Genomic DNA, 20,955 nt, shown 5'->3' on the forward strand with positions numbered 1-20,955 from the left:
TTTTTTGCTGCTTGCATTTGCTTCTGGTTCATGTTGTGGTTGTGTTTCATATGTGGACAATAAAACCCTTGCCGCATTGACAGGTTTGGTCACTTGCATTTTGAGGTAGGCTATACATTGTAATGCACTAGTATACCCTAGTATAGTATACTAGTATAGCCTGTATACCTTCTTTGTGCATAATGATTTGATAGCTAGAGCATGTTGTAAACAGGGCCTGTTCAATTGCAAAGGAAGTTGCTATACACCTGACACATAGCAATATGTGTCTGTAAGACATTGAATAAGATGCATGGTTAAGGTAAAAATAATAAATAGATATTCAAATAAATATTCTGTAAGGTCACACAGAGAGAACATTTTCGATTACACATTTTAGATAATTGATTAGATAATAACTCTTTCCACCCTGTTTCTTCTTTCCAAATATATAAATAACATGCCCATTCACTATAATGGTTACTCTATCTAAATTGTATTGATTTTGTCTTACCTTATTTCTATCTTTCTTTCTCTCTCTCCCTTCTTTCTATGGGCAAGACAATAAGATAACCAGTCATTTACTCTAATCTCTCTCTCTCTCTCTCTCTCTCTCACTCACTCACTCACACAAACAAACACTTCATTGACAGACACACACATCAAACGGCAAATGTGTTATACAGCCATACTCATATACCCATACTGAGATAATGGTTTACCATGGGGCCTACCTTTCAAAATGCTTTTGTGTCTCGTTTACATATTCAATAATAAACACATTTCCCGAGTAAGTTAGTAGCAGTAATAATAAATGCGTCTTTATATTTGAACAACAAAATCATACTATTACACTAGAGCCGATAAGCTGTGGCAGCTGCTATCTGGAAAAAGCACGTCCCCGCGACAAACTTCAACAACTGTGCGCGAGCCCGACCGGCTGGTACAAACGTCTCGTTTGAGCTCCAAGTGCAGCGCGAATGTGGATACATCGAGCTAACGAATGAAAAACGATAAACGGAATCATTTGGTTAATAACATCTAGCCATCCATTCATTTCGCCATAGTACATTCTGGGACACTTCATCTGAGGTAAGTATCACGGCCTACGCAAGTAAAACACAATTTTCGCCACAGTCTGTTCGGAAAACAACAGCCTTGCTTGAGCAAATTGTAGCTAAGCACCTAGCTGATGTTAGCTCGGTTCATTAGCACTGCATCAACGTTAGCTTCGCCTAGTAACCAGCTAGCTAGCGACAATGCTAGGTGCTTAGCGTCTTCTGGTGCTGGTCGTGTACGATACACACATGTCCGCATTGCACTTGGATTACTGAAGTATATCGATCGCCATGGAACATAAACAATCGATATTCTGCAATATCGGCGTGTTAGTTGACGTTTCCTTGTTGGTCGAGGTGTCCTCGCAGAGCTCAGTACCCAGTGCACTGGCTAACGTTGCTGCTTTACGGCAGGACAAGGCCCTGTTTGTCTGCAACGTAAGCTAAGCTATGTCGTTATGTGTTCTGACAGACTGGGCATTTTCTGTGAATCTTCATGTAGTACACCAGAAGCATGTCGTTGTTTGGGTGGTATTTCAGATGTACATGATTGGTGGATGACGTACAGGGGCCAGGCTGACAGCGAGTGTTTGGTTCGATGTGTTGGTGGTGGCGGACGATAACAGAGCTAACGTTGCATAGCTTCTCTCAACGTATATGACCTGTCTCAGAGGTAATGACAGCGTTATGATTACCCCCGGATATTTAGCCTATGCTTCACTTAACATTGTCCAAGGTTGACAGCTCTCTTTTTGTTGTTGTTGTTGTTGATATAAAGCCCTCAGTAGTATATGGGGCATATTATTGACGCAAGAAAGAAAGACTCCCGGACATTTTAAAAGCGTCTCTATACGTGTGGCCAGTGAAGGTAGCCTAAAGATACGCCTCTTAGATCTCTGCCTTGACCTCAACCACACCAACATATTAGCCAAGCTTTACCACGTCTAACATCAACGTAACCCTTCACCTCATAGTGGCATTGTGAATAGAAAGGCCGCCTGATAGTGCTGTCGGAAAGTATATGCATAAGCACAACAACGTATCCCTCACCATCGTTTTTCGCTTTTGCAGAAATGATATAAGATCTGCAGTGGCTAGCATTTACTCAGGGTACTATCCGATTTTTTTTCATCGAGAGCAAACAGATGTTGTATTTCTGAATTTAGTTACCCACTGCAGTGATCGTTATGTATTCTTTCCAATAAAACCCAAAATCTGAAATTGACTGGAACTACTATTGCATGGGTGTCCGCTAAGGTTAGTTTTGACTGCCCGCTGTTGTTCATTTTTATACAATTTTTAAAACTCAGGGAAACGTTCTAGTCACAGCTTGTGATGACAACTAGTATATAAGTGATGTGTACAACCGGGTGACCATTGTTTTGTGGTTATTACAATCTCCCTATTCCATGCCTTTTGGTGGTATATTGATCATGATTCATGACCTTAATTTGAGGTTGAAAGGTTGTCTGGGTTTCAGGGTTATCAAGCCATTCCTTTTGGTGGGCAAACCTCATTAAGTTTTGCATGTTTCATCAGCCATTTTCTTTGTAATTTGCCCATATGCATTGGGCTGATGATGGGGAGGGTAATACTAGGACTGACTCATTGACTATGTTTACATGGAGTGTAGCACTCCAATTTCAACCTAATTAAAATAGACATGGCCATACATGCATCATCACTTTTTGGATGACCTTAATCCAAATAAGATTGGATTGCGTAATGAAAGACCAGTTATGTGTTCTAATTTAGGAAGACAATTTCTGTTTTGTTTTAGACATGTATATCTTATTGTCTTATTTAAATGTGGCCACTGGTCCTACAATTGGAGTGAATGTAAAGCGATTGTTATTTGTTGAACAATGAGCCAATTCTTTGTTCGTAATACCGTCCTCTCTCGTTCCTTTGAATGTGGAGGATGGTTGTGTCTGCAGGCCGCTGGCTTTTCTGTATTTCCCTGCAGTAGAAATGTAACTGAAAAATCGTCTAAACAAAAGTAGAAAATAACTGCATGCAACATGTTGGTATGAATCAAGGATCTATTTTTTACATCCTTTATGCCAGAGCGTCTTTGTTTATATTTTTTGGCTTGAGCTTTTTCCTTTATTTGTCTCTCTTCTTTGTTTCTAGTTGTTTTGTTTTACTATGACGTGATGACGTGATGAAGTTGATTAAGTGTGTGGTTGTCTCCATTAGGCTGCTGATGAACTGCCGCCTGTTCCAGATGGCTCATTGTTGTTGCTACTGCTGTGCCCCTCTTAATAATACACTAGGCATCGTCTACTGTCACATTGGGTGTGTGTGTGTGGGTGTGTGTGTGTGGGTCGTTTTTGGGGGTGGGGTCTGGTGATAATGTGAGCAGATGTAGTCCAAAGTCAGGAGAATTTATTGCATCTGGACATGGGATGAGATTGTGGACGTTCCTTCTGTCACTCTTAACAGAGGAATAAGGCCCAGACAATTTTGTTTCTGCATAGTAAAGCACATAGGTGCTCAAACTGCAGCCTGCTTACCATGAAGGAGACTCTTGTTTTTTTTGGGGGAGCATGCATAAATGCCCATTTTAATATTATACCAAGTACATTTCATAACTCTGTTTACGACTATGAAGAAGTGAATTGGACATGTAATGGTTTTTAACAGACTGGGCCTTAGACCTAAGGTGCTGAACTCTGTAACCATCGTGTTGTTCAGTGCGGGGCTGCGCCTTTGCTGCATAAGCCCTAGACATGATTGGAGTTCAGAGCATCCTGTGCCGCCCAACACTTCCAATATGATTGACGGCTTCATCTCAAGAACAACAAAACAATTTCCCCTTGTCAATGTGCTCATACACCCCTGCTTTAAATACATTTGAATTCAACTTAACATTGGAAATCCTACACATTGGTAAAGGCAGAGTAAAATGTAATCAAACATTTCTAAATATTTTGTCTTTTACTCATATTCAAGCAACTGTCATTGCAGCATATTTAATATATCATACAATAAAGTGTTAAGACTAGACCTTTAAGTAGATAATCTTAAACACTCTGGCCCCATACAATTTTTACTGGCCTTCACTAAAAGTATTCACTCAATTGATTTAAACAGTATCACTCATGGCTTTGCTTCACTGCCGTCTTAACCCTTTTCACTGGGATGAATCATGTGAGGGGTGTTTTTGTTAACCTCTTGTGCTTCAGACTCTTTTAGCATGGACACAATCGGGACAGCGAGTTGAACGTCTTACATAACTCCCAGAAGAATGACAAGTGATAGGCATCCAAATTGTTTACATGCTCAATGTTATCCCAAAATAATAACTCTACATGATGTCCTCATCAACTCTGTGGGCTGCAGAACGCAGGTGATACCAATCACTAATAATTGGCCTCAACTGCAAGCCTGTCTTTGAAAAGATCTTCCCACCAGAAGATGAAGATGGAGGTGATGTGGGCTGTAAAATATGCTGCAAGTGATATTGCTGTTAAAGGAGAACTCTTTGCCCTTTCATGCTTAAGAAGAAGAAAATAAGAAGAAAATGCTCCAGCAGATGATTAAAGCCCATTATGTGAGGCTTTGTTTTGTAGTTAAACTGTTTTTCTCTCTGAACAAATGCTTGTTTTTGTTTGTGCTCACACTTTACCGAGACCAGATGGAGCAGAAAATAATGACGTCTAAAGAAGAGGGAAGGGGAAGACGCTAGCAAGAAAGGGATGGAAGGTGTCAGTGAGGGCAGCTGGCGAGGCAGCACACAGCCAGACAAGACTGTAACCTGAGACCAGCTCTGAGGGAGACAGAATGTGTCGGCTGTGGGCAGCAAAGGGGGGGGGGGGGGAATTAAAAATAAAAAAAACTGCCATAAGAGAGAGAGAGAGAGAGAGAGCCTGAGAGGAGTGGCGCAGGCTGAGAGGCCACTGAAAGAGGGTGTATGTGTGAGGAGAAAGAAATGTGATGGGAGGGAAACATGGAGGCTGCAGGGAAAGAGGCTGCAGGTTGTGCTTGGGTATGGACTCTGAGAACGAGATTAGGGATTGCTTTTAATGATTGGCATTCAATTTTACACACCTACAGTAATGAACCTGTGTTAGTTCCAATTCAAATGCAATCATACACCAAAGTTTCCCTATTGTTTCCTTTAAGTCCTCTATTATTTATTAGTTATAGTATCATTAGCAAGTATTTAAATGATACATAATCCACTGAGGGAGCCGAGTGTCTCGTCATCTCATGTTCCCTCTACAGGGAGTTCCCCTACTGTTTTCTTTCACTCTCTCCTCCCCTTTCTGTCAGTCTGCCAAGCCTTCCATGGGAGGGTTGCCTATTTTGCTTGGCAAATTTAGTTTCTCCAGCCGTTTGGATGCGACGACATAGTCCAGTTCCAAGAGGCATTCTCACCTTTTTGCCACCATGGAAAACCAGCTCCTTCCTTTTATTTAAGGCGAGATTGGAAAACAGGCACGACACAGAGGACACAGTCCTGTTTCATGCAGACTCTGCACTGGGAAGAACACGGCTGCTCTCAGCTGGAGCTGGAAAATAATAATTATCCAGCGGTGAAACTACAGTGGCTGGACGAGACAGCCTCGTGTTCCTTGCCAACTTTTCCAGTCATCCAGTGGTTATTGCCAGTGCACTAAGATGTATCGAAGAGGTTTCAGCCCGGCTGCACACAGGCTGATGGCTCCAAAGCTAGAGACTGGGCTGGCATAGCTGTTGGTTGATGGCTTTTATGTTTAAAATCTGAAAAATACGTATATGAACTTTCTTTAGGTGACTAAAGCTTATCTAGACGGGCAGGTTTGCCCTAACCCTAGCAGGAGTAACTAGAATATCTGCTACTGTTTCTTTGGATTATCTCCAAGCCATGCATGTGCTTCTTTTTTGTTTGGGGGGGGGTTCTCTTGATTTGTTCATCACACACAGTCCATCTTTTTTATATGAACCTCAACAGTAGAAGAGGAAATTGTAACATGGTCCCTCTGTTTTGTGGGTTTTTAAAAAAAGAACACGTTTTATGTTAAATAGAAGTCCAACAGGATTCTTCTACATGGGGGGATCATCGCAGCGAGCGGCCGGACTGATGTTCTTCCTCTATGTCTTTAGGCGGAGCACAAGCTAAGCCGCCTGGTGGCTTGTGCTGCTTGACCTGCCCCTCCTTCTTCAACCTGTACTCCTGTATAACTATTACAAAAGGGAACGGGACAAAAGGTGAATGGGCATGTCAAGGATATTCCTCTCCATTCATGCTCCCAGTCTCGGGTTAACATTACGTTTTTTGACACAGACAGACGCTGAAACAAACAGAGGTGTTGTTAATTTATGTCTCCATTGTCATTATAGATGCTCGTGCTTCATAATACATCACTATAGTAATGCCTTGGCCTTCAAGAAGTGAGTTTGAGTCTGTGTCTGTTTAATTTGTGTGTGTGCTGCTTGCTCCTACATAGCGCTTGCTCTTACAATGGGTGTGTAGGTGTTCGGGAACACATTTCCCATGTCACAGCTGCCCTTTTGTGTCCTATTTACCTGATGATGATGATGATGATGATGTCCTATTTAAAAAATCTATAATTGACCCGTCACTCTTGTTCTTATGTAAACATTATGATTTCATGTTGTCATATCTGCATTACTCATGAGTCTGTTCACGCAGTCTGTTTATTTGCTTTGGCTTTGAATCAGCGAGTCTTTTGGTTTGAGCATGTGTGTTTAGTATGGTTGAATCCTGAAACAAATTAAAAACATTTTGATGAGGTTTACATTTTTAGGTAGCCATGTGGCCCTTGGTAAACAAACAGAAATTTGATGCAAACCTCTGCATGTCCGGATAAAAAATATTTTCAATATGTACAAGCTTTTGCCTGAAATCAGACACTGGAAATAGCTGTCTAATCAGAGTCCTTAATCGATGGTCCTTCATTTGTATTGATATCTTGTTTGTTTTTTTACTTGCCATTCATAAGCTTTTCTCCTTTTTTCAGAGGTCCTCACATTTCAAGAGGAGAAGAAAGCCCTACTGAGGAATCTTATGGACGAAGGTGTGTTTTCTCTTTTTTTTTCATTCATCTTTTTTTGCCAGTAAAATCACAAAAAAAGGAGGATGACAGTTCCCTTATCGTCATCTCCCCCAACATCGCAGCTGGTTTATTTCTCTGGCTCTCCACTTATGGAGGTTATGACTGCTAGTTGGAATGAACTAAGTTAGTGCTTTTATCTGTACAGTTTCAACCTGTGTTGTGTTTTAATTTGATCTTGAATTGATCTTGAATAGCACATGAGAGAAGTAATCTTCTTCCTGATGTTGCCCACTCAATTCTCCTTTCCCTCCTTAAAACAGAAAAGCTCTGCTTCTATGAATCCAAATCCTTCAATCCTTGGAACCAAACAATATTGTACATGCAGCTATAAAAGTACTTCTACGAGAACCGCAAAACTCTAGATGTAGTACATTATGTACATGCATGGTGTAGACACTAATGCTAGGACTTGGACTGTCCATCTGTGAAGTTTATAGTTGTTAGTCTGTGTTTGGCTTGGCCCACTATGAATGCTATCAGTTGTTGGACAAGCAAGGAGAAAGCAGAAAACTTAAATTGTTGATTGCCAAAAGGTATGTACCTGACCTAGAGAATGCTGCCCCGGTTTGTTTACGTAATCTGAAAAGACTAATGTCTTTATAGTTTGTTCAGTGTGGCAGAAAAAAAATATCATGTGGAAGTATATTTTCATGCAACATGGATACAGTTTTTTTTATGTTATATAGCTGATTAGTATAAATACAATTCATATATTGTTACCAAGATTTTGTGACGGATTAGTGTTTAAATGGTTTAATATAATCTGTTTCACATTCATTAAATGTTGTCACATTTAGCATAGGAAGTGGGAAATATTATTATCCACCCCTCCCATAAAAACACATTATCTTTATTGGGCCACACACTATACAGTTTAAAATCATTAGAATGCATAAGCCCTGACGAAAGCTGACTCAACTCTGAGGACATTAAAAGCCATTTTAAAGCTATCTGGCACCAAATGAAGCCCTGGGCCCTGTCTGCCTGTCTGTTTGCTATTATATCGGCCGAGACACTTCCTATCTCATATACTGGCTGTAAGTGATGCTATGTTTATCCCTCTGTGAGATCACTTGAGCTGTGCAGGTCTCTTCTTGTTTTAGTCCTGTGTGCTGCCACAAGTTACCATGTGTACCCAACAATTAATCTATGCTCACAAATTTCCCACACGTGTTTTTGTGTGTAATATTAGAAGCACATAGCCTTTTCTATTCAAAATGAAGCAATACAATCGCAATTCCTGCCTTTTCTCGGTCAGGTGTTTTTGTTAAAGCTTTTTTGTCATATTCTTTCTGGACATAAACCACCTGTCATTTTCTCTGCTTGTCGATGGGTCAGAAAGTAATTAATAAGTTTGAACCAACAAGTTAACATTGTCAAAATACATACTGTCATTGCAGCAGAGTGTGACTTTCATGTCTGCATGGCACACTTGTCGCTAAATACTTGGCAACAAGGCGCAATAACTGCTTCGCATGGTGGTCTCCTACTAGTGACAGACTGGCAGTCAACAAACCAGTGGTCTCTTAAATGTGCTGTAGATAAGAATCGAACGACCAAAAACAGTCCCGTCCCATCTCTAATTGACCTCTCCCTACCAACGTCCGCTATTGAGCAGTGTTGCATTTCACGTAGGGGTGTGCGATATGACGATACTAGATCGTGAACGATTAAAATGTCTCAAATGTCTCCACAATCTGCCTTTACAGAGAAATCGTTAGTATCATGCTACAGTGCATATTAGGGCTGTCACTTATTATTCGATATTCAAATATGCATTCAAATATGACGTGACATATCAGTATTCTAATATATATATAGTTCCATGGCATATAAAGTGCCATGTTGTGTGTATTTTACAGTCTATGATTAGACAGTTTGGTTTTTACTTTTTATTTTATTGTTTGCCATCTCATCCATTCGTGGGCGCTCTAATCATGCGAATAATATATCCTGATTCGAAAATGGATAACGCACAGAGCAGCCAGCCTGAGCGGTAAATTGCGACCCCAAGTCATCCCCGCTGACAGCAACAGGCTGTATTGGTGGAAAGACACGGGCTGCAACAAATACCCGCTAATCCCTGTGTGTGCCAGGCACGTCTGTGCGTTCCGAACGTGTGTTCTCCGCCGCAGGTAACATCATGAATAAAAAGAGAGCCGCACTTGATCCAGATCAAGTTGATAGATTGGTGTTTCTAGCAAACAACATTAAGAAATTATTATTTCTTGCAGATAGGCTTTAGGCTTTACTCCTGCTGCTGTCTCCTGTTTAAGTTGTCACATCATTGTTTGCGCTGTGTAGTTCCGATTCCGTTTTTGTTTTTTATTGCATAGCCTAATTTTGTGATAAGCAAAGCATTTGATATTGATTAAGTTGATAACCTGTTACAAACAAAGAGGATAATTCCTGTTTATGTCTAAGTAAAGTTTATGTCTCCTCTTGTCACGTAATACATTTGTGATTGAATCTCCATTACGGTGTTTGTCTTTGTCCTTGATATTTGATATCCATTCCAACTCAAAAGTGACAGCCCTAGTGCACATTCAATCAGTTGCAGTTCTATGGCTCATGCACGTATCCAAAGTTGTTTTCACAGCCAAATCTTAAATCACACAATTTGCTAGTCCGTTACACGCCTTCCCTATAGAGACACACCAATAAACCAATAATAGCGAACAGTAGGTAGTGCCTTGGATTTAATCCCCTCCCCCTTTTTATTTGGCAACGTAGCGGCATGGATGACAACACTTAGGAGTTGGTCCCTAAAAATAATTTGACGTCTGTAATATGGAACTGGTTTGAATTTTCCAAAACCAACACGGCGCAAACAAGTTATTTGCAAAAATTGCAAAGCAACATGACAAACCTTTTTAACAACCTCAAAAGAAAGCACCCAAGAAAGTATGCTGACAGTCAAACAGTAACTTGTACTGTTCAGTAACTTGCAAAATAGTCTTAAAATCCAACATGAAAAAGAATCGTGATAAGATCGTGGATCGTGATCCTGCCTGAAAAAAATCATGTTATGATATTTTTGGCATATCGCCCACCCCTAATTTCACGCACCTGTGATTGACAAGCAAGATTAATTCTCCAAACGAAGTGAGGTAGAGGTGGCCGGATTTGTCAGAAATGACCCAGGGAGTGGTCTGAAATGTAAATTGTGAGCTAAATAAATAGAATTAAGATAGCTGGCTGACAGTGACCTTGGCCCTGATACAAGCATACGAAGACTAGGCCTACTAACAGCCAGCCAGTCATTCTCTCTGTCACAGCAGTGGTGTTTACAGGCAGGAGGGACGTGCGCATGTATGTGTCCTAACAGATGTGCTCACACAGTACCTTTCCAAAGCCTTTGCAGTGCAGCCAGCTTACACATGGCACAGGAGCTTATCTGCACAATCATGTTACAGATAAATGCCGCTTTTCCACCGACAGTACCAGCTCGACTCGCCTCGACTCGCCCCGCCTTTTTTTGCATTTCCATTGGCAAAAAAAAGTACCTGGTACAGGGTACTTTTTTTAGTACCCTGAACCTCACCTCCGTCGAGGTTCCAAGCGAGCGGAGTAGGTACTTTTGTGTGACGTAAACAGGCTGCTGGCCACTGATTGGCCAGCGGCTGCAAACGGGAATAATCACTCAAAGTTAAGTTGTGTCCGGCCGCTGCGGTGTGGCTGGAGTCCACGGACCTGTTCCCGAGGGGGACACGGATCAGCGTTTTGCCTTGTGTGTCGCTCCTTTCCCGGGGTTAGAGTTAGGCTGCACGTGGTTGTGTGTGTCCGGCGTGGTTGTGTGTGTCCGGCGTGGTTGTGTGTGTCCGGCGTGGCTGGAGTCCACAGACTCACTCCCGAGGGGGACACGGATCAGCGTTTCGCTGTTTCGTTTTTGTGTCGTTCCTTTCCCAGGGCTCGAGTTTCACCTCGATCAACGTTACGATCAACAATAGACGTGCAGTCATTGCACATTTTATTTTATTTCCCATCCTAACCTTTCCCAGGAATCAGGAAATAGTCTTGATCATATTCAGATTTCCTGGGAATCCCATCTCCCGGGATTAAAATCTAATGACGACCTGCCACTGTTGGAGAGGTTATTTTCTACAACCCGCCCACATTGAAGAGGTACTTTTTTAGATGGAAACGCAACGTGCCTGGAACCAAACCAAGTTGTGCCAAAACAAGTCGTGGCGAGTTAAGCTGGTACTGTCGGTGGAAAAGAGGCAAAAGTCACCACATCGGTTATAGGCATCTATTGGTTGAAGCTACAAAATCCTAGTTCCTAATGCCACATCCAACTCCGGAAATGGCAGTTCCAAAAATTCCAAAGTATAATAGCAATACAGCAATATAAGTACTTACATTTGAGTACTCACCGATACCGGGAGAGGGCGTGTTATCGCCATGGTTATGGCCCACGGCGACTTTGTCCACACAAACCACTCCGCTGGTGCACCTTTTTCTCTCCGTTGGGGACTTAGTTCAGTAACGGTGATAAAACGGCATAGATGACCATGTTGATCATATAGGCCAAATTACAAAAAAAAAAGATTTTGGTTCACTGGCTCGTTAACGTTGCGTAAAATGGCATCGGGTGGTTGTATCAGAAGTTTTATAAGTACATGAGCACAGTATCGGGCCGAGTACTGGTATCGGTGCATCTCTAGTTAAGTCCACCGGAGCAGCAGTGGCATTTTGTTCTTGCTACATGCGTAAGCCTTTTATTTATAGTCTAAAGGAGAGGTGGGGAGTGAAGGGTGTGTGGTAAGCGCTGCAGAAAGATGTTCCTGGGTTAGACTAGGACCAGAGCCTTTCTTTTAGTTGACATACTCCCCCTGTGTTGATGTGTGTCTGCATTCATGCCAGGGTACTGCCCCTGCCAGTACTAAGGCATTGGTGAGACTCTGATCAATGGCTGCTGGTGGCAGACCTGTAGAACACTGCATGTTGAGCATTCTGCTCACTCTATTTATGCAGGCTGTCTGTCCAGTCGTATCCGTGTATTCCTAGTTCTTCACCCCTCCCTCCCATACCTCTACCTCTTGTTTCTTTCACTTCCCTACACGTTTCCACCTTCTCCCCTTTCTCTTCCTGTCTGTGTTCTGGGTTGTGCTGTGAGGTTTCGTGTCTCTTTTCCCGCAGGCTATAATAAGGATGAGCTATGCCGGGCAGGCCAGCAGGTGGAACAAACACAAGCTAACAGTGTGTGCACACAAACACAGCCACTGGGATTTGCTTCCAAGTATCTATTTGCATATCATCAGGTTAATGTATGAATAATAAGCAGCATCAGATGAAATCCAAATGCAGTGTACAATTATACCAACTTATATTCAACCCTTTTCATATTTAAAATACCTTTTTATGATGCTAAGAAAATACCTGTCAACCCCCATCAGTTCACCCCTTATTTTTCCTCTTCTACTTCTCCTCCGTCTCACCTGTTGTGTTTCAGTGGTATTATGGTTCATCACACTATGTTTTATAATGTTTGTCCATATCTGCTGGCCACACCTTTGCCTCCTTTAGATCCTCCTGCCTGTATATTCCTACCTACACACCCTCCCTCATCTCCTCCTTCACCTCCTCCTCCCATCTCCTCAGTTCCCTTCATCTTTGCTCTCCCTTCTAAACTATCCAGTTCACAGGAGGAAGAGGCATCACCCTGCCCCTTGCGCATTCCTCTCCTCCCTTTCCCCTAATTTCTTCCTCTTATTACTCCTCTCTAACTGTTCCCAACCTCCGCTCCACAGGCTGTCCCGTTTTTAGACATGGAACTGTTGCCAAGGCAACCACACAGCACTATTGGAAACAGCAGCGCCACACACACACACACACACACACACACACACACACACACACACACACACACACACACACACACACACACACACACACACACACACACACACACACACACACACACACACACACACACACACAGAGAGAGAGGACACGCATACCACACATCTGAGTTCACTCCACTTTTCTGTCTAGTGTCTACCTTTTTATTTCACTGTGGATGAATATCTCTGCCAAACAAACTGTATGTGGGTGTTGCACAATAATGCAACCGATTCTCCCAAAGGGTAGGGGCTATTCTGATACAATCATTTCTTAAAGGTTGGGGGTAACTATCAGCCTTTTTCATGACGACACCGAACCTTGCTGTATTTCCTACCAAGTCAAGGCATTGTTTAGCTGTTTGGTTGCTCATTGGTCAGGAGTTATTTTCACACTGACCCTTTGAATGTGTTCCCATTCAAACCTTCAATTACCCATCCTCGATGAGTAGGGGAGTGTACTCGGTGTACTACAAGCGATACATCGTTCAGGTTATCGTCACAGTCCATCACTCAACCCCCTCCTCTCCGTTTCGTCCCTAGAAATGAGTCGCCAGACCGCCACCGCGCTGCCCACAGGAACCTCCAAGTGCCCCCCCTCCCAGCGAGTGCCCACCCTGTCGGGCACCACCGCCTCGAACAGCGACCTGGCAAGCCTGTTTGAGTGCCCGGTCTGCTTCGACTATGTCCTGCCTCCGATCCTGCAGTGCCAGTCGGGACACCTGGTACGTACACACCCCTCGCACCACATCCTGGTTGAGAAGGAACCTTAACTGACAGGATTCACATTCATATGAAAAGACTGCATTAGTAAGACTGACGTCAAATTAAAAAGGATGTTTTTGTTTTGCTTTCATTTAGTTTTTTTCGTTTTGACTTTATGGTTTTCGATTTCAGCTTTTGTTTTAATTGGTTTTTAAAGCAGGTGTATTGGTTTGTTTTAGTTTACATCTTTTCAAAGTGCTTATTTTGAGTTCAGTTTTTATTAGTTTCAGTATAGATTTTCAGTCATTTATTTTTATATAGGCCATTTGTCAGAGGCAAGATCAAAAAGATGAGAAGAAGTATTAAGCATAATAATGTATTTACTTAGGACATATGAACAACCATCATACAAAAGTACAAATTGACAAAGACAAAAGTGTATTGTAATTTATATTGTAAACCCACAATACAATACAGTGAGCTATTGTTATTTTTCTAAAGCCTCGTATTTATCTTTATTTCAGTAAACAATTTTTTTTTTTTTGTTGTTTTGTTACCCATCTCGCTTTTTGTTAGTTGTCGTTGTCGTTGACGATTAATACCGCCTCCCACAGGTATGCTCCAACTGTCGGCCCAAGCTCACCTGCTGCCCCACGTGCCGGGGCCCCCTGGGCTCCATCCGCAACCTGGCCATGGAGAAGGTGGCCAACTCGGTGCTCTTCCCCTGCAAGTACGCGTCGTCGGGCTGCGAGGTCACGCTGCCGCACACGGACAAGGCGGAGCACGAGGAGCTGTGTGAGTTCCGGCCGTACTCCTGCCCCTGCCCGGGCGCCTCCTGCAAGTGGCAGGGCTCGCTGGACGCCGTCATGCCCCACCTGATGCACCAGCACAAATCCATCACCACGCTGCAGGTCAGAGACGCTCGTACAGCCGCTTCACGCACTATGTGTCTGGGGGCGTGCCCCCCCGCCCCCCCCCCCTCCCTGTGTGCCAGAGGTGTCCCTTGTTTTCGTTTCAGAGCACGGCCAAAGCTTTTGTCGGAGAAGCGGATTGAGTATATGTCTGTAGTGCTCTCAAATTAAAAAGCCCCTCCACAGCGCCCCCTTGTGAGCACGCCACATACACATGGCCTCTTATCCCAACCCCACCTCACCGCACGCCCGGTGCCCAAGTCCTGCCCCATTCCATTTAGCACTAGAGTGCTGAGGACTTGGCCCACAGGAGGCCAGAGTGAAGCCTAGAGGAGACGGCACTGTTGCCAGGTTGACTCCACCGGGGCCAACTGGGAAAGTGAATAATACTCTTCCCTCCCTCAACAGCTACCATTGAGGTGCCTCCGAGCAAGGCACTGCTCCAGGGGAGCAACCCAATGGCCGACTGGTAGAAGGTTGTAGTGTGAATGTCTGGAACTGCATGAAAGTTGTGCGAGGGGAGCACTCTTGTTAGGTTTTCCATGAGGAAGCGTGTTAACGTTGAAGGCTTTAAAAATGAAACCTGTCTGCAACTTTGCATCAAGTTGCGCTACAGGTCGACTGCAATAGCAAACCTAGTTTGGTGTCTCTGTCAATGTCTTGCCTTTCTCGATACTCTGTCACACAAGTCGCAGTGAACCCCCCTCAAGCCCTATGACCGCACCTGAATGCCAACCCGGTGAACATATGAAAAATGACCCCTCGCTGTCTCTCTCTCTCCCCCCCCTGCCCCCACCCCCTGTCCTCTCCTCCCCACGTCCGTCCCCAGGGAGAAGACATAGTGTTTCTGGCCACGGACATCAACCTCCCCGGCGCCGTGGACTGGGTGATGATGCAGTCGTGTTTCGGCTTCCACTTCATGCTGGTGCTGGAGAAGCAGGAGAAGTACGACGGCCACCAGCAGTTCTTCGCCATTGTGCAGCTCATCGGCACGCGCAAGCAGGCCGAGAACTTCGCCTACCGCCTGGAGCTCAACGGGCACCGGCGCCGGCTCACCTGGGAGGCCACGCCGCGCTCGATCCACGAGGGCATCGCCACGGCCATCATGAACAGCGACTGCCTGGTGTTTGACACATCGATCGCACAACTGTTTGCGGAGAACGGGAACCTGGGCATCAACGTCACCATTTCCATGTGCTGAGGGCCCACCTCCGTCGGCCCCACCACTTCCCCCCTGACCCCCGACCCCCCCCCCTCCCCCCTCCCCCCTCCCCCTCCCATATTCCCGGGAAATGGGGGTTGAACGGTTGCAGTTATAACAAAAATAAATAATTTGTTACTTACGTTTTGAGTCAACTGAAAGGGTGACCTCCTCCCCTGGTCCCTCGCTCCCCCCCCCTCCCCAACACACCCTAGAGACAGAAGGACGGGGCTCAAGTGGACTGTCTGAGTGGGCAGCCACGGGGGGGGGGGGGGCGGACACCGGGGGTGGAATGTATGGACGGACCATCCGTTGAACGGACACGCCTGGGTTCAACCGTGTAGTGACAGACTTGTACACATCTCCATTACACACCGTGCACACGTGCAGTATCTTTATAGTTCATTATTTTTCTCTCTCTCTCGCTGTAGTTCATTCAGTCTTGGTTCTCTCTCGCTCTTTCTCTCTATCTCTTGTTTTCTCTCATTCTTTTTGTCTCGTTTTACAAACACAAAAAAAAGTTTGCATTGTGGTATCTCGTTTCACAGATGATCACCTCCTGTTTTTGTTTTTTGTGTGTCAGCCTCATCTTCCAAAAGCCCCCCTGACACACACACACACACACACACACACACACACACACACACACACACACACACACACACACACACACACACACACACACACACACTCCCAACATCTCTGAAGCTCTGAACCTTTAACTAAGCGGAACTGTTATGTTTCTTTCAGGGCACAGGTTCTGCTCGCTGGTCACTAGCACCCTGAGCATGGCTTTATGTATATTCTACCATGGACACCTGGTCAGTACTATGTGGCTAGTTATTTAGCTAGCTGACCAGCCACCTGGACTAGCCTTGCTCTGCATTTGGAAGTAAATCTCTGTTGGATCTTCTGAATGAATGGTCTACGTGCTTGCAACGCTAACAGCCAATGGCTCTGAACTGGGTGGAGCTGAACGAGTACTGTTAATTCTCCTCCTTGGGGATCCGTTAAGTCCAGACCATGGCTGCCTACTGGCTAATAAAGGAACACAACCCTTCAGTTGCTGTGGAGCAGTTTGATCACAGAAGGAGTAGTGTAAACACAACGAGTCATAGTCGGGCCTTCTGGTAGAGCCATAGGTGGGGATAGCCAAAGACCCTCAATACTGTACTGGATTAGGCTCTTCAACTAGGATGCGCGGTAAGGAACGGTGGTTTACCATGCCTATGTTATGAAAATAGCTCAGATGAGGTCCATAAAGATGTAGCCTCCTCCGTTTGGAGCAGTGTAACCCAAGCTTCAGCGTGGTCAATCATAGGATGATCTGGGGTCAACTGACATTCTTGGACAGAAGTCAGCATTACGGACTCTTGCCACTGTGTACAGTTTTCATAATGCCAGGGACTTGTTGGAAGGTTTGGGCTGGCAATTAGTGTCTAATTCCAAAGCCAGACACGGATACAGGCGTATAAGCACCCGTTCACCATGTTTTCTTAGATGTGGTCTGACAGCTGCATACACACATGGACACGCATACAGACCTACACAAGCCTGTGCTAATGTCGTGACTGCGGAGCGAAGCAGGCTGAGCTATTGGTGGAATCGTGTGAGTGTCAACCCGTTTTGACTTAAGGGTCAATAAATTAAGCTTTGTTCTGTTTGTACCCTTCTAAGTAAGGAAAAAAGACTGCATTTCGGTTTTGTCAAATTGAAACTGGTTTTACTCCATGACATTTTCTTTGTGTGTGTGTTTGCGTGTGTGAGAGAAATATCCTACCCTTTTTGTTTTTTTTACAATCCCTTTTCTTTCCCTCTTTCACTCACTGTCCATCAAGCCTCACCGATTACGATCTCTGAAAAACTGACTGATGGATCCTTTCCCCACCTAAGACCAAGGGACAGTTTCTACCGTTACAATGTTGCTATTGTTATTATATTGTTATTAAATGGAGATTGTTATTATCATAATTATCATTTTTGTAATGACTCTAAAAATGGAAAAGGCAGTTTTAAAAACTTGTGGCTAAACTTCAAGTGTTTTTAGTTGAAAAACAAGTTGTGACGTTCTTCCGAAGGTGGTTTTTCCAAGTTGAATAGTTTTTGTTTGTTATAATTTCCCCTTTTGTCTTTGTCCATTTGTCTTTGTCCTTATTTTTGTTGAAATAATCTTTTTTTTCTTTTGTTTGTTGTGTTTGAAGAGGGGGGAGGAGTCAAGCCAATCGTCTCTCCTCCTCTCTTCAATGTGGAGTCTGCTGCTCTCCCTTAACTCCTGTATTTTTTGTTTTTATTTGGTTCCGTTTTAAGTTGTCATTAAATAAATCTATCTTTTTCATACCCTGCGGTTCTTCACTCTTTTGGTTTGTGGCAGGGCCAGCACACATTTACATTCTCCTAATGATGCATCGTGAAGTGCATAAGCCTTGCACTGTCTTCTTCTGTCAATTTGGGGGAAGGGTTCTAGGTTTTGGTTTTGAGTATACTATACATTTCAACATCCAATGTCTTTTATATTGTGGCTTGATGTGGTGTTTGAAATCGTATCTTGTGCCAATCGGATATGTATTTGCTCTGAGATGATTAGCAGGGCATGAAATGGATGTATGAATCATTTAATTCTTAGCAGCCCTTTGTCCATTCCAACACAAATTATAGACCTGTCTTGATTATTGGCAAAGGACTCGGTAGAACTACTTGTCATTATAGTGAGACGGCTCTACATTTCTGCATGGCAACTCAGCACAAGTCTTTCAAGTCTTACACTTAATGTCTTATTTTTACGTCTTATTTTTAAGATTACTTAGTACTGCTGCCAGACGTACATTTTTACATCTACGTGCATCTAATTGTATCTCCAACCCCCTGCCTTTGATCCATTCCCTTGGAACCATCTAACCACTTTATTTAGGATTGAAATATAATTCTCTCTGGTAAAGTAGTCATTCTATGTAGGGCAGCTCGCAGGGTCACTTGCACATCGCACACATTCTTGGACAAGGAACAGACGTACACGTGCAGGCAATCTAGATCTGAAGTTGTACTCCAAACTTGAGTGAGTGTTATCTTTCAAGTGGGCACCGTGTCGTGCTGCTTAAAGGACGTTGGAGAGCTATGTATAGGTTGTGCCTTCATGCCTGGTCTGATATTCAGAATCAGTCACAGGGATAATGGGTGTGGTGAGGAATGTAAACCACGAGAGCTTCATTGGGATGTACTGCGTAATATTGGGGTTTGGCTTGGGTGTGGTTGTGGAGTCTGCACTTTCCCACACTAATGATCATCCGCCATGTAGTTTGTACACTGTATAATACCTTCCTATTTCACTGTGCTACAAAAAAGGTCAGTTTTTACTCGAAAAACGAATTAACAGGTGGCGATGTTTATTAACAGACATCTAGATTTGAATGAGAGATGCATTTTTGGGGCTGGATTCTAAATTTAAACTTGGGAGTTCATTCACAACATACGGTGTTGTTTAATGAGATTAAGCGCCCTCCAATGGTGATGTTGAGCTAGTGCACTATACTATTACGTCATTTGGGAGACGCTTGCATCCGAAGTGATTAGAACAGTGTATACGGTTAATCAAAGGTATTTGGGCCGAATATCCGTATCATTTTGTTCCCCCAATCTATCTTAATATTTTTAGTCTAAATATTGATTTAGATCTGCATTGAGCTTGTTATTCTTCAAATTCCTATCAACTGTCTTCTGATGTCGGACAATGTTTTTTTGATAAAAATGAATCTTAAAATAAATATGAAAAGGTTTAAAACATCTTTAATTTTCTAGAGGGATATAGCTGAATTTACTAAGCATTTACACAGTACGTAGTAGGTCATGTCTAATAATTTGAATTCATATTAGTGCCATAACAATATGACTCATTGGCCTCCTGATTTGTGTAATGTGAAATTATATTTAAATCTGTCAATGCTTACTGCATATGTTAAAAAAGTGTGAAAGGATTAAATCACTTCATGATGCTATCTTTACGCTCACAGAAATATTTAACCCTAACTATTAAGATTTATGTAAAATAATTAGATGACAAAGTTCCATTAGATTTTTTTAATATTTTGAACATAAACCTACCTAATAAACTTTACATGATGTATATGCATCAGTGTAATAAAGCCTATTCATTTGAAATGCATATTCACCGGGTTTATGTATTCAGTATTAATATAATTTATTGAATTTAAATGCAATTAATCAGATTATGTATTAAAAATACATTAAGTATATTTGTTTGAATTACATAGTAATTAGGTTACCTATTCAAGATGATTAATGTGTATGTGTTTGAAATACATAACAATTAAGCTTAAATTCAAACAAAATGCATTAGATTTATGTATTTTTGTGATTAATATCCAATGAATTTTTCTATTTTCCATTCAACAATATCTCAATGCTGCATACAATCAGACCACCTTCTTGATTAAATTAATATATTAACAATAAAGCAAACCTCTTCTCTTCACCCAGACACAGGCAGACACAGTACTCCAAGTCATCTACTACTGTAGATGGAACATGAAAAATGTTTTATAACTTCAATAGAACAGAGGCAAGTTAGGAAGGTTAAACAAAGTTTTAACTCATCAAGGCAAGGCAACTTCATCTCTTCCAGGGGGGTATTCCATCAACCAAGCTAAACCCAAAGCCGTGCTTATTTTGCTTAGCCTGGCTTCTTTCAGCTAGAGTTGAATCTCCGCTAAGTAACCATGGCAACTTATCCGACCAAACAACCATCAAGCTAAACGCAAAGCCGGGCTTCTTTCAGCTAGAGTTGCGTTCCATGAACGTCACTTAAGGGAATTTCCACTAAGTAACCATAGCAATTTATCCGACCAAACTAACCTGGTCGGGAGCAGGTTAACTGTCAGGCTAACTTGAGCGGTGTTTCAGAGAAATCCATCTGTCAGCAACAATTGTACCATCAGAAGGTTCCGCCAAACCTAGTCCTCACAATTTTGTCATAAATGTACATATATGAAGTACAAACAGCGTATATTTTCACTAAGGGTCTAAGATTAAATGACGCAAATGAAATAATTCAATGAATTGCTATCTATTATTACTGTGGCTATTTTTTCAACACATTTTTACACAAATCTATGTATTATCGCGTAATCAGCAATCAGCAGTTGGGTGGATGGTCTAGCACTTGCCCTGTGATACGCGTGA

The 20,955-nt window shown here is 42.8% G+C and overlaps 1 protein-coding gene across 2 annotated transcripts; it reads left to right on the forward strand.

Annotated features, from left to right (window-relative positions):
• The first annotated feature begins 930 nt into the window (after positions 1–930).
• siah1 (siah E3 ubiquitin protein ligase 1) lies at positions 931–18,099 on the forward strand. Of its 2 annotated transcripts, XM_084477527.1 has the most exons (7): positions 938–1,071; positions 6,129–6,233; positions 6,366–6,416; positions 7,007–7,063; positions 13,489–13,670; positions 14,265–14,561; positions 15,391–18,099. In XM_084477527.1, exons 3-7 carry the CDS (start codon positions 6,398–6,400, stop codon positions 15,760–15,762), a joined length of 927 nt encoding a protein of 308 aa, XP_084333653.1. In that variant the 5' UTR covers positions 938–1,071; positions 6,129–6,233; positions 6,366–6,397; the 3' UTR covers positions 15,763–18,099. The 2 variants fall into 2 exon arrangements, with proteins under 2 accessions (XP_084333654.1, XP_084333653.1); XM_084477528.1 differs by lacking the exons at positions 6,129–6,233; positions 6,366–6,416 and having other exon boundaries at positions 931–1,071.
• Positions 18,100–20,955: the final 2,856 nt, after the last annotated feature.

This window comes from Micromesistius poutassou (assembly GCF_964030765.1).
Source record: "Micromesistius poutassou genome assembly, chromosome: 13".
Taxonomy (NCBI): domain Eukaryota; kingdom Metazoa; phylum Chordata; class Actinopteri; order Gadiformes; family Gadidae; genus Micromesistius; species Micromesistius poutassou.

What these genes read in the sequence shown, in the direction of transcription:
- siah1 (XM_084477527.1), top strand. An exon ending in GAGGAATCTTATGGACGAAG is followed by an intron (nt 7,064 to 13,488) that starts GTGTGTTTTCTC and finishes TTTCGTCCCTAG; the next exon opens with AAATGAGTCGCCAGACCGCC. An exon ending in AGTGCCAGTCGGGACACCTG is followed by an intron (nt 13,671 to 14,264) that starts GTACGTACACAC and finishes CGCCTCCCACAG; the next exon opens with GTATGCTCCAACTGTCGGCC.